This window comes from Capricornis sumatraensis, chromosome 1 (assembly GCF_032405125.1).
Source record: "Capricornis sumatraensis isolate serow.1 chromosome 1, serow.2, whole genome shotgun sequence".
Lineage (NCBI taxonomy): Eukaryota > Metazoa > Chordata > Mammalia > Artiodactyla > Bovidae > Capricornis > Capricornis sumatraensis.
Window position 1 is genome coordinate 38,101,818 of NC_091069.1, and position 12,879 is coordinate 38,114,696.

A 12,879-nucleotide genomic window follows, 5' to 3' on the forward strand; every position below is an offset into this window, starting at 1 on the left:
TTTAAGAACAAATCTAATCTTTGTCATCAGGTAGTACCGTTGTCAGCACACAGCGTTCACAAGGTAATTGTATCTTCTTAAACATAAAATGAAATCTCTTGAAAGGGTATTTATTCACTAACCACCTGAAGTTTTTTTTGTTTGATGTTGGGGGGAGCGGGGAGGGAGGGATCGTATTTCTGTTTGTCTCTCTGGCAATATTTTTCCCCCTTTTTCCCAGTGTTGACCAAGTGTGGCTTGTCCACTTCTTGGGTGCTATATCAAGTTCTCTGATTCCCCACCTTGGTAGCCCCTGATGCCTTAGAAATACTTCACCAATGAAGGGCAAGATACTCTGTTTCCTTGAGGTCAAGTTCTGTGATTCATACCCAGATCTTATTGCTTGAGTTTCACTTGAAACTGTGTCTCCCAAATGGCAACCTAATATGTTGCTTAAGGCCTGCCAAGTAGGGGTAACTTTTCTTTCCAGATATACTTTGTCAGAATTGATATGTATGTCCATTTAAAGTGTTGATCCAACTATTTTGTATATTTAAAGTGTTTCTTTTTTTTTTTTTTTGAGCATTGTCTTTTTAAGAAAACTTCATATATGGGATCATTATTTCTCTCCAGTGCTTTTTTAATGACTCTGATATAAAGTGAAGGGATTACTGTTTTCATTCTGTTGCCTTCAGTCTTAGTTCACTTGCACATGGATTCACATAAACTGAATGGTGTAATGTCTGGGCAACCAAAACTGTTGGCTTTTGAGAAAACTCAAATACTTTAACATCAAACTGTTGCAATGCAAGGTATTTCTTTGATTGTTCTTCACAAAATATGGTTAAACCAAGTATATCTCATAGCTAGCTTCAGTAAACTGTCTTAACTGAGGCAAATCTAGCCTAATAACTCATAATACCACTATTTTAATTTGTTTAGATTTAATGTAGTGGTAAACTGAATGAATGTGAATAATTACTATTAGAATGGTAAATAAGTCATTTATTTTTATATATATATATTTTTTTGCAAAACTTGTTATATATTGCTAGTTTATTTTGGCCAGTATAATAATTGGTTATAAGTAGAAATGTAACTATCAGTCTCCCATTAGATATATCATAGGAGAATCTTTCCTGTATTGTCACCTTGATTCATTATTCATTATATTTAAAACTGATAGAATTTGTCTAGATATAGGATAGTGTTTTACTTATACTTTATTGTAATACATAAATTATTTTAAGAATACTTTATTAAATAGATCTTAGCATTTTTTTAAATTCTAAAATTGTATTTTTCTTTTCAATTCCCCTTCCTTTCCCCTATAAGATCATTTCCATGTCTTTGTTGGTGATCTCAGTCCAGAAATTACAACTGAAGATATAAAAGCTGCTTTTGCACCATTTGGAAGAATATCGTAAGTAACAGAAGATAAATTTAAAAATGCTTTTAATTAAAAACAATCTTATATAGAAGTAATTTGAAAATCTGTTGTGAATTTTTTTGGACATTAATTTTGACACCTGAATGTAGTGTATTAATATTCACTTGTATAAATGTATTGTTTAGAGCCTATTCAAGCAGTTAACAGCCAAAGATTATTTTCCCTTGATAAATCTTTGGTCTTCAATTACCTTAATTTTTTTTTTCAATTAGCATTAGCTTTTAAGAGATGAATGTGCTGTCCTGCATCCTGTTTCTTGTATGAGTGTCTTGCTAGCCTGGTCATAATCTTTAGTGAACTTGTGCTGTGACTAAGGAGTTAAAACCCTTTGGCACTTCTATGATACCATGCATTTTCTGTTAATATATTTTAACAAAAAGAAACCTTAATAGTTTAAAAAGCAGTTATTAAATGTTAATTCCAGGATATCTGTCCTTTTGTTGTTATTGTTGCTATTAACAACAATAATAATGCCTCTTAGTATTTTGTGAAGCACTGTATTGCTTCCATTGTTATTAATTGTACAGTTTAGGCCTATTATAAATAGCTCACTTGAGTATTTATCATAAAAGAACTTTAATATTTTGAAAAGCATGCCTGTAATAGAGTAAGAATAAGTTGATTATTGCACTTTCTTAGAAGTAATTGTTGAATCTAGAAAACAAAGTTTTTAGAGTTTCTGGTTGCTTTATTATTGGTGTTCCTGCTAGAAGAGTAGAAAAAAGGAAATGCTAGCTTTGATTTAGTTTGATGGACAGACCAACAGCAGAGAATGAAAAGGAGACTGGAAAGTAAATGCTGGTGGTATTGGTGTTGAATTTGGGAATTTTCATTTGAAGAGTTTTAGTTCACTGGTAGGAGGATGAAAATGGATAGTGACCAAAGAATAATCATAAGTAAGGGGCCAACTTTAAAGGCAGTCACAAGATTAGAGTTTATAGGTGGGCTCTTCTTTTAGGTGACATTTTTCTTGATCTCTTAGAACTGACTTTAGGAAAATAAAGTTCTAATTTCTTGATTGTTCTTTTTAGTCTGCTTTAGGGTTTTGATGATGGTTAGCTGGCTTTCGGATATCTAGATTGGACAGTCTTAACCTTTGACCTCTTAAAGGCTCTATAAATTTCTGTATGCAAAATTTTGTGCTTGTTTTCATTTTGGTGTATAGTATCTTTGTAAATTTTTTCCACTTTCAGCGTAGTCACAGGACTGTAAAGGATTAAAGAACTCTGATCTGTATCTTTGCTACTTCTTCCTTAGAGAATTCTTTCAGATAATATAAGAATCAAGGCTAACATTTCCTAAAACTTAACTTTAAGAAGAAAAGGCTTTTCTAACATTTTAACAGATTAAATGCTATATTATTAAATATTTAGATTTTGATTGAAGTCGCTTTTCTGAAAGCGTGAATATTTAGTTTGAGGTTAAGATAAAGATTGTTTAACAATTGGCGAGTGTAAGTTAAATGACATCCAAATTTTAGTAATTTCATTACTTTTTAATCAAGAATCAATAATTTCTTTTTGTTAAATATGTTGGTATCATAATTGTAGTCTGTAAATTTTCTTAGAGTCTACTATGATTACTGATGTATATATGATTTTTTCTTGATAAGACCTTTAAGTTTTATAATTTTCAGTTGAGATAATGTCTAAGCTTTAGGTTATTCTAAGAGTTAGTGTTTCTAAATTTGAAGGAACCATTTTCAGTTGGTAGCATCACTTCTTGATTTTTCTTTTTAATTAAAAGAGATACATTGATAAATACATATATTGAGAGATTCTCATGATAGTCAGGTATTGTCTGTAGATTCTGCAACAGTGCTTGATTTAAAGAAGTTGTGTAGTAAATGTTGGCCTATTGAAATATTTGGTATAAAATTACAGCACTTTCTTTCCCTAATTTATACAGCTTAAATTTTTCCTGTTCCTTGAGTTTAGGGTAGTCTAACAGATTTTGCTGTAGAAAGAGTCAGCTACAAATTAAATGCATGTGTACCATAAGTATTTTTACATATTGAGAAGTGACTTGCATTAGTTTTCCTCTTTCACCATCACCTCTTTGTCATTTTGACCCTAAGCAGTTAATAAATCACTCCTAAATTTATCAAAATATGCTTATGTATACTTTAATATAAAATTATATTGCATGGCTTTCTGACTTGGGTTTTTGTTGTGAAAGTGCCTGTTTTGTTCATGTGTCCTGAGAGAACAAGCATTGTGACATACCTGGCTAACTTAAAAGCAGATTGCCTGCGAAGCACAATTTGAGTCCAATTTTTTGAGGTATGGAGTTTTAGCTATCATGGCTGGGTTTTTCACTCAATCTCAAATAATAGGGCTCTGGTTATTTTGCAGAGTATCTCTGAAGAATGGACAGAATTGCCCTGGCTAACTACAAGCTACGGTTCACAGTGGATAAATGTTGGCGTGCTTTTTTACTTTCTGACTTTTTAAAATTTTGCTTTTATATCTTGTAGTTTCCAATCAATCTTATTGCTATTTTAGAATTTAGTATAAAATCTTATATAGAATAAGACTAAAGTGTGTGTCTAGTATTTTTCTTCAGTAGTTTAACATTTCTGAAAATGTCAAGTTCTCAAAATTTACCCATAGTTCAGAAGGGGGGTGTGAACTGATCTGAGAAAATGAAAAAAATTAATTGAGTTAGGGAATATACACCTTTTTCATTCTTTTAGTTTCCAGTTTTCGATTTTAATTTTTTAATGATTAGGTAGTATATAGTGTAAAATAGCAAATTATAAATTGCATGGTTAAAGAAAGCCATTCATTTAGTGTGCCAGTGAACCCTATAAATTAAGTAATTTATGTGAATAGCTGCTTTTACCATGCTTAATATTTAAAAATGTAAAAACTTTTTGAAGTGGGAGGCAGTTTCTGTAAAATGTATACATATATATTTAAGAAGTTTTTGATTTGCATGTTTATAAAATTAAGCCTCATTTGCTAATACATGATAAATTTTATAGAATAAAAGGTAAATTTGTATTAAAGGTTCATTTTAATGAAGATGAAACATGAAAATGAATTGTGTATGAAATTCTCACTTGATACCCAGAGGAGAGTTTGCAAGCCTAAACTTCTGATTGTTTCTGATTTCAGAGATGCCCGAGTGGTAAAAGACATGGCGACAGGAAAGTCTAAGGGATATGGCTTTGTCTCCTTTTTCAACAAATGGGTGAGCTCAATAAAAAGTGCATGTGCCATATAAGAAGAAAGAACAAAAATGTTCATTTCATTTCAGTTATTAGTCATTTCTGTCATCTACCATTTGTTCATATCACTGATAATTAGTACTCTTACTAGAGGAGACCTTCTTTCTCCTGTTCGATTATTTAGTCAACATTTATTTAGCATCTTGGGCTTCCCTGGTGGCTCAGATGGTAAAGAATCCCTCTGCAATGCAGGAGACTGGGGTTCAATCCTTGGGGCAGGAAGACCCCCCCGGAGAAGGGAGTGGCTACTCACTCAGGTATTGCCTGGAGAATCCCATGAACAAAGGGGTCTGGCAGGCTACAGTCCATGGGCTCGTAAAGAGCTGGACACAACTGAGCAACTAAGCACATGTATTTAGCACCTGATGCATGCAAAGTACTAAGAAAATGTTTTCAGAATATAAAAAGTAGAGGTGTTTAAATCATCATCCAAAGATAGGATAGATATTGAGTATCTCATATATTTGATTTGTTTTCTCCCTGTTTTATATTCCCATGTTAATTTAAAAGTAGCTAATAAAATGTTCCAGTGGATCAGAATTTTTCTAAAAAGAGTATATTAATGTATTTGAAAATGTCTCATCATTTCCTTCATTCAGTAAACACTATTGAACATGAATTTGCATAGGCTTGAAGTTTCTGAGTTTTGCAGAGAAAAGGAAGGATAGCATAGTTTCTCAAATGAGAGGTGAAAGGAGGTTATAGAGAAGGAAAGGCTTATATTTATGACAGCTGTATAAAATCTTTGGTATGTTCTCCATACAATGTAATACTGTGCTGTTTACAAAAGGAAAATGAATGAGGAACCTCTGTAAGTACTGGTTATGGAAGGATTTCCATGGGATATTGTCAGGTAAAAAAACTTTGTGTAAAAAATAAGAGAGTATATTATATGTGTATGCATGGCAGGGGGCAGGGTGGGAGTGATTTCTTTTCCCCCTGCATCCCCCCTGCAGAGATTAACAAGACACTTGTAAGGTTTCCTGTTTGTGGGCTAGGTAATGAGAGGCACATGGGCAGGAGGGCAAGAAACTTCTAGCTGTATTGTACTATGTGAAGTTTGAACCTTATAAATATATTACTAATTCAAGTAAATAGTTTTTTTAGTGTGATAACTCAAGATTCCAAACAATTAAATGCAGAGATATCACACTTCTAAAAATATAAGGGTGGATGGTAGGAGAATTTATATGCATTAATCCTGGATTATACACTCAGGTTTCATTAACCTTTAATTTTATTGTATTGCCTCTATGTTACGATTGTTTGCCAGTGATAAGTGCAAAAATACTGTATTTTTTGTGCAAGAGTGCCTTAGAATGAGCCATTAAAATTTTTGATACTATGAAATGTATTTTAGAAAGGATTTTCTTTAGTAAAGGGAATATTTGAAATAGATATCATTTCTTGATAACTTCAGGTGAAACTTATAAGCATCATTTATTGTACCAGTTCCTTCTGAGTTTTTAAAAACATGTTTGCAGTTATGCCAACTAGTGTCAAATTGTCCTGTATTTTCTAGTTCCTGTGTCTGCTTATATTGAAACTAATGTCTGGTTATTCCTCCCTATCCAGATATTCACTATAACAGCCAGCTTGCAGCCATTTTACTTCTCCAGAATTGACTTTTCAAATAAATCAGCCCTAAAAATGTTAACATGGCCTTTTTCTTTTTAAATTAATGTCTGTGCTGGGTCTTTATTGGTGCAAGAGGGCTTTCTGTAGTTGTGGAGAGTGGGGGGCACAACTCTTTGTTGCGGGCCCTCGAGCACACAGATTTCAGTATTTGTGGCACACGGGCTTAATTGCTCTGCAGCATGTGAAATCTTCCTGGACCAGGGATCGAACCCATGTCCTCTACATTGGCAGGCGGATTCTTATCCACTGCACCACCTGGGAAGTCCTTAACATGGCTTTTAAGTTAAGGCAAAAGAAGGTAAAATGCACTGTAATTGTGTGTCAGCTGTTCGCACAGTGGCATCGTATCTTTCAATCAGATTCTAACTATCATCTTCCTTTCATGAAGTGAAAGTGTCTTCTCAGAAGCAGGTATTAATCTAAGAGGTCAGGAAAAATCTGTATCTTAGAAGAAAAATTGCAAATGGTAAAGCATATTGAGAGGTGAAGATGTAAAAGCTCTGTCATGATATAGCAGAGGATGTCCATGTGTGACCTCTGTAGTCACCAGACGTGGATTAGAATCCTGACAATCATCACAGAAAAGGTATATAACTTTGAATGAGTGATACAGTTTGATCTTCCCAAATTTATATTTTAGTTTTTATAAATTTGTGCTACGTGCTTGGCAGGCATTCTCTGGTGTTGCGAAGTGCCACAGCGCTGATTGCAGTTGCCCCTGGCTCCCTTGCCTCTCCTGTGTTGTGTGTCTTAGGCAAACTCCAGTTCTTGTTGAACATACCTCCCTGCCTACTCTGAAGTAACTGAGTGTTGCTAGAGAGAAATTGAGTCAGCTGGTTTCACTTCTAATTTAGCAGTTACACGTAGATAAACACATGGCTCTGTCTTTGTAAACCTGTGTTTCTCTAGTAAAATTGATTTCCTGTTCTTTGAAAAACTATTTTCATGCTCCCTCATTTTTCCTCAGATATTCCTCACTCTTTTTCTCCATCATCACCCTGAGCTTCAAGTGAGAAAGTAAAAGCTATCATACAGAAATTCCCTCAGCTTTCTACCACCAAACCTACATTGAATGCTCTCACCTTCTCCCTCTTTTCTGCTGTTGCAGTGGAGGAAGTCTTTCCTCCACTGTAGTTGTATATGAGCATGTGATTATATTTGTTTTCTAGGGCTGCTGTATCACAGTAGCTGAGTGACTTAGAACAATAAAAAGATTCTCTACGTTCTAGAGGATAGAAATCTGGAATCAGGTTGTCATCATGGCCATGCTCCATCTGAGGACGCTGGAAGTGTCCTTCCTGCCCTCTTTAGTTTCTGGTGGTAACCGGCAGTCCTCGGCATCCTTGACTTGCAGCTGCATCGCTCCAGTCTCTACCTTTGTCTTCACACACGACCCTCTTTCCTCTGTATGTGTCCTTGTTAACTTCTCATCTTCTTACAACAGCCCTTCTTTAAAAGGGCCCACCCTAACTTGTATTACCACATCTTAACTAATACACCTGCAAAGACCCTATTTCAAATGCAAATGAGGTCACTTTCACAGTTACGAGGCTGGATAGATAGGACTTCATATAAATTTAAGTGACACAGTTCATCCAACAACAGATAGTTGTTAAACATCTTACAGAGTTCAGACTGGTTAGTGTGGAAAGCAATATTTGTTTTTTCAAGAATCATTTCCTTTTTACATGTCTTAAGAACAGCTTTTAGCCTTAAATTTACCTGTTGTTTTGTGCTAGGTTAAGCGCACATTCAACCAAAGCTGAACCCCACGTCCTTTTCAGTCTACTCTTAAGTTGGCTTTATTCTTACTCTACACCAAGCCTACTCTTTTCAGGTTCACCTATTGATTTCTGCTTGCTTGGCTCTCTGACAGTACATTGTTGTGGGTTTCTTCCTTCATCACCAGCTATTCCTTCTTGGTCACCTTAGCTCGAGATTTCTCCTTTATCCAGTTCTCACATTTTGCTGTTTTTCAGGGCTCTATCCTAGGACGCTTTCTTTTCTCTCCAGTCTTTCTTCATGGCTCTGAACCTTCCATCTGCAGCTCCATTTACTTCACACTTAACTAACAAATTATCTTCGTTTAGCTGTCTTACACATATCTGAAACTTAATGTGTCTTAAATAATCGTTTCTTCCTCAAACTTGTTCCTCCGCTGCCTCCCACGCTTCTCATTTCTGTCAATACTAGCACTGTCCTCCCTGCTGCCCGAGCAGGAGCCTAGGAGTTGGCTTTGATTCCTGCCCTTTTAGTTACTATGCACACGTCCCCCCACCCCCATTCTATTGACTCTTCCTTTAGGTTACATCACTGCTACTGTATTAGTCCTGGTCACCAACATTCTTTTTTGATCTGAATATTACATTAGTCTTATAAAGTGTCTTTTTACTGTCTTATCTCCCCAAACTGTTCTCCTTAAAATATCAGGATGGCCTTCTTAAGACATAAATTGGATCATGATAATCTCTTACTTAAAATAATCAGTTTTTTCTTCTCACACTTTTCCTTTTGGCACACTAGATTCCAGTGATACTAGTTGTGTTTCACATGCTTCTTTTAGATGTGTACCAAACTCTTGCCTGCCTTAACATACTTGCAGTGGTTTTCCCTCTACCAGGAATACTCTGGTTTTTTGACTTTTCTAGCTCCTTTTCCTCAGCTTAAAAGTCATTTCTAAGAGACCTTCCCTAATTGTGCTGCCCTAAGTTAGATTCTTTTTTTTTAATATAAATTTATTTACTTTAATTGGAGGTTAATTACTTTACAATATTGTATTGGTTTTGCCATACATCAACATGAATCTGCCACAGGTGTACAATGTATTCCCAATCCTGAACCCCCCTCCCTCCGCCCTCCCCGTACCATCCCTCTGGGTCATCTCAGTGCACCAGCCCCAAGCATCCTGTATCATGCATCAAACCTGGACTGGCGATTCGTTTCATATATGATATTATATATGTTTCAATGCCATTCTCGCATATCATCCCACCCTCTCCCTCTCCCCCAGAGTCCAAAAGACTGTTCTATACATCTGTGTCTCTTTTGCTGTCTCACATACATGGTTATCGTTACCATCTTTCTAAATTCCCTATATATGCGTTAGTATACTGTATTGGTGTTTTTCTTTCTGGCTTACTTCACTCTTGTATAATTGGCTCCAGTTTCATCCACCTCATTAGAACTGATTCAAATGTATTCTTTTTAATGGCTGAGTAATACTCCATTGTGTATATGTACCACAGCTTTCTTATCCATTCGTCTGCTGATGGACATCTAGGTTGCTTCCATGTCCTGGCTATTATAAACAGTGCTGCGGTGAACACTGGGGTACACGTGTCTCTTTCAATTCTGGTTTCCTCGGTGTGTATGCCCAGCAGTGGGATTGCTGGGTCATAAGGCAGTTCTATTTGTAGTTTTTTAAGGAATCTCCACACTGTTCTCCATAGTGGCTGTACTAGTTTGCATTCCAACCAACAGTGTAAGTGGGTTCCCTAAGGTAGATTCTTATCCCTGTATCTCAGCATGGCATATTCTTGCTCTCAGCCTTTTGTTTCTGCCATGGCACTTACCGCAAGTAATAATTACTTTATTTGTCCCCTCCAAAAAATGGAAGCTCCATGGCAGCAGAGACCATGTCTGCCTCTTTGACTGTATTCCCAGCACTTAACGTTAACTGCTGTCTAGAACATGATGACTGCTCAGTATTTACTTGTAAGATGAATGAGTAATCAAATGCTGTTGTTGAAAGCTTGTCGGATTGTATAAAGTGAGATTTTCATCCATAATAGTCTGGGTTGTTGGGTGAACTTGACAATGGCTACCTCACAGGGGCTTTTGGGCTCGAGTCTTTCAGGTGATTAAAATTCCCACGGGACTTCCCTGGTGGTCCAGTGGCTGAGACTCTGAGCTCCCAGTGCAGGGGGCCCAGGTTCGATCCCTGGTCAGGGAGCTAGATCCCACATGCTACAACTAAGACCTAGAGCAGCCAAATAAATAAATAAAATTTTAAAAATAAAATAAAATTCCCAAAAGCCCTTATGAGGTAAAAGACAATTTAAAAGCACCATTGTAAAATAAATAAAAGCACCATTGTATTTTAGGAAAGCTATCATATATTGTGTATATCATAAAGTATTCCATTAAGAAAACATTTGTGGAAAGCAACCATGAGTTTTCTCTTTTGCAAACAGTTGTTTAACATCAACTAACAGTGGCTTCTTTGTCATTTCTAATGTTGTGTGGAACAGGATGCTGAAAACGCCATTCAACAGATGGGTGGCCAGTGGCTTGGTGGAAGACAAATCAGAACTAACTGGGCAACCCGAAAGCCTCCAGCTCCAAAGAGTACATATGAGTGTAGGTGTATTGGAGAAGAAAAGGAAATGTGGAATTTTGGAGGAAAAACACTAGATTTTAAATGTTAGAGCTGTTCCCGGAGACTTATTGCAGAAATAGATGAGAAGCAAATCAAGACTACTGTTCAAAAATGTACTTAGTTTTCATTTTTGTAATTATAAATATTAAGTAATATCTCTAATGTCAAGTCTCCTATTAATTAGAGAATACTGAGTAATATTTAGACATTCTTCAGGGAGGTTTAATCCTCAATCAAATTGTAATATGTATTAAACAAGCATTTTGATCAAAATAAATATTACCATTACAGTAGTATAGTTAATATTGCTTTCCTCTTTCTGAACATTTTATGAACTAAAAATATTAAACTTTTCTCCCCAGCAAACACCAAACAGCTATCATATGATGAGGTCGTAAATCAGTCTAGTCCAAGCAACTGTACTGTGTACTGTGGAGGTGTCACTTCCGGGCTAACAGGTATGGGGACTTTACCTATGTGGCATCTTAAGGTTAATTTTAAAGTACTTGATATTTGTAGGATTTTAATGTGATATGGTTTTGGATTTTGTCTAACAGAACAACTAATGCGTCAGACTTTTTCACCATTTGGACAAATAATGGAAATTCGAGTCTTTCCGGATAAAGGATATTCTTTTGTTCGGTAGGTGTGGTTTTTAAAAAAACTTTTACCTCCAGATCATTTTTGAACTTTTAACTTAGTGGTTTTCTTTAAAATTTACTTTGGTTATAAAGAAATAGAAATTTCTCTAGCTTTTATTAAATTCGCCACAATAACTCCTTCCTTCCAATACAAAGGCAAATCATTTTCTATTAAGAAAATTTTCTCCAAAAAATGAAAACATAGGCCACTTTATTCTCTTATATTAACTTCCTGTTTTACCTCAGGCCCAGTTTGATTTTTTCAAATGTTTTATTTATAAGTACCTTAAACAATTTATATTATAATTCTTAATATTATTATAATTGTATTATCATTGTAATTGTAATATCATTGTAATTAATATTATTTTCAATAGGTTCAATTCCCATGAAAGTGCAGCACATGCAATTGTTTCTGTTAATGGAACTACCATTGAAGGCCATGTTGTAAAATGCTACTGGGGCAAAGAAACTCTTGATATGATAAATCCTGTGCAACAGGTGAGAGGGTTCTTGACTTTGCAAAGTAATGGATGGACTAATAGGTATTTTTAAATGAAATTGTTAATGTTTCTAGCTACAGTGATGGCATATAGGGGCTCTTCCTACATGTATAATATTATAGTTCCAGAGTGATGGTTCACGGATGCCATGGTGACATGATGAATGTGACTGCCTCAAGTGACTCATGCTCACACCACACTGGATTTTTAAATGTTCTAACAAACCTAACAGGGTATTAAATTTTTTTCTAATTCTTAGTAGACTTACATACTATTTGAAGAACTCACAAGCATGTTTGAATTCAGTTGAAACAAAAGCTATAAATATATTTAGGACCTTGGCGTTTTCTTCCAGATTTTGCCACCTTTGTTTTTCCAGGCAGCTCTAGTAGTTCAAACCTGATCCCACAAACATGTCTATGAGGAAATAGTAAATGAAACATCAAGATAGGATTGAGAAAATCCTAAACTATATAACTTTCTTAAGTAAACTGAATATAAGAATAGTCTTCATATCTTCCTTATCTAAAGGAAACAGTCATGGATAATTTACAAAATACTTAAATGTTCTGTTGAGTTGAATGTTTATTTCTAGGGCATTACCTGCTGGCTCAAAGAATATGGCATTTAGAGCATCACTGTAGAGTTGAAGCAGTACGACCTTGCTGTTTTTTAGCATTGACAACTTACTCTTGCTTATCCTTTAGTTTTCATTGTAATGATGACCCTATGTGTTATGGTTATATATTTGTGGTATATAAGGACTGTATATGCACCTATAATTTCAAATAGTACTAAATTATCTGTTACAACTTTGCTTAATAGCAGAATCAAATTGGATATCCACAAGCTTATGGCCAGTGGGGCCAGTGGTATGGGAATGCACAACAAATTGGCCAGTATATGCCTAATGGTTGGCAAGTACCTGCATATGGAATGTACGGCCAGCCGTGGAACCAGCAAGGATTTAAGTAAGCACACTTGTTCTTTTCCTTTATTATTAGCCTTTGAAAATGTCAAGAACTTAGGAAGAGATTTTAAGTAATTAGCAGGTAATG

At 35.3% G+C, this 12,879-nt stretch overlaps 1 protein-coding gene across 6 annotated transcripts in view; it reads left to right on the top strand.

Moving 5' to 3' along the window:
- TIA1 (TIA1 cytotoxic granule associated RNA binding protein) overlaps positions 1–12,879 on the top strand; it is a 31,880-nt gene that overhangs the window by 15,564 nt on the left and 3,437 nt on the right. Inside the window, exons 5-12 of one of the 6 annotated variants that reach the window (XM_068981946.1) lie at positions 31–63; positions 1,315–1,402; positions 4,549–4,624; positions 10,550–10,658; positions 11,040–11,135; positions 11,235–11,319; positions 11,696–11,819; positions 12,647–12,792. In XM_068981946.1, coding sequence (XP_068838047.1) covers positions 31–63; positions 1,315–1,402; positions 4,549–4,624; positions 10,550–10,658; positions 11,040–11,135; positions 11,235–11,319; positions 11,696–11,819; positions 12,647–12,792 — 757 coding nt within the window. Of the gene's footprint in view, positions 1–30; positions 64–1,314; positions 1,403–3,787; positions 3,850–4,548; positions 4,625–10,549; positions 10,791–11,039; positions 11,136–11,234; positions 11,320–11,695; positions 11,820–12,646; positions 12,793–12,879 lie in introns of those variants that run through there. The other 5 variants (XM_068981955.1, XM_068981966.1, XM_068981975.1 and 2 more) reach the window with 5 other exon arrangements.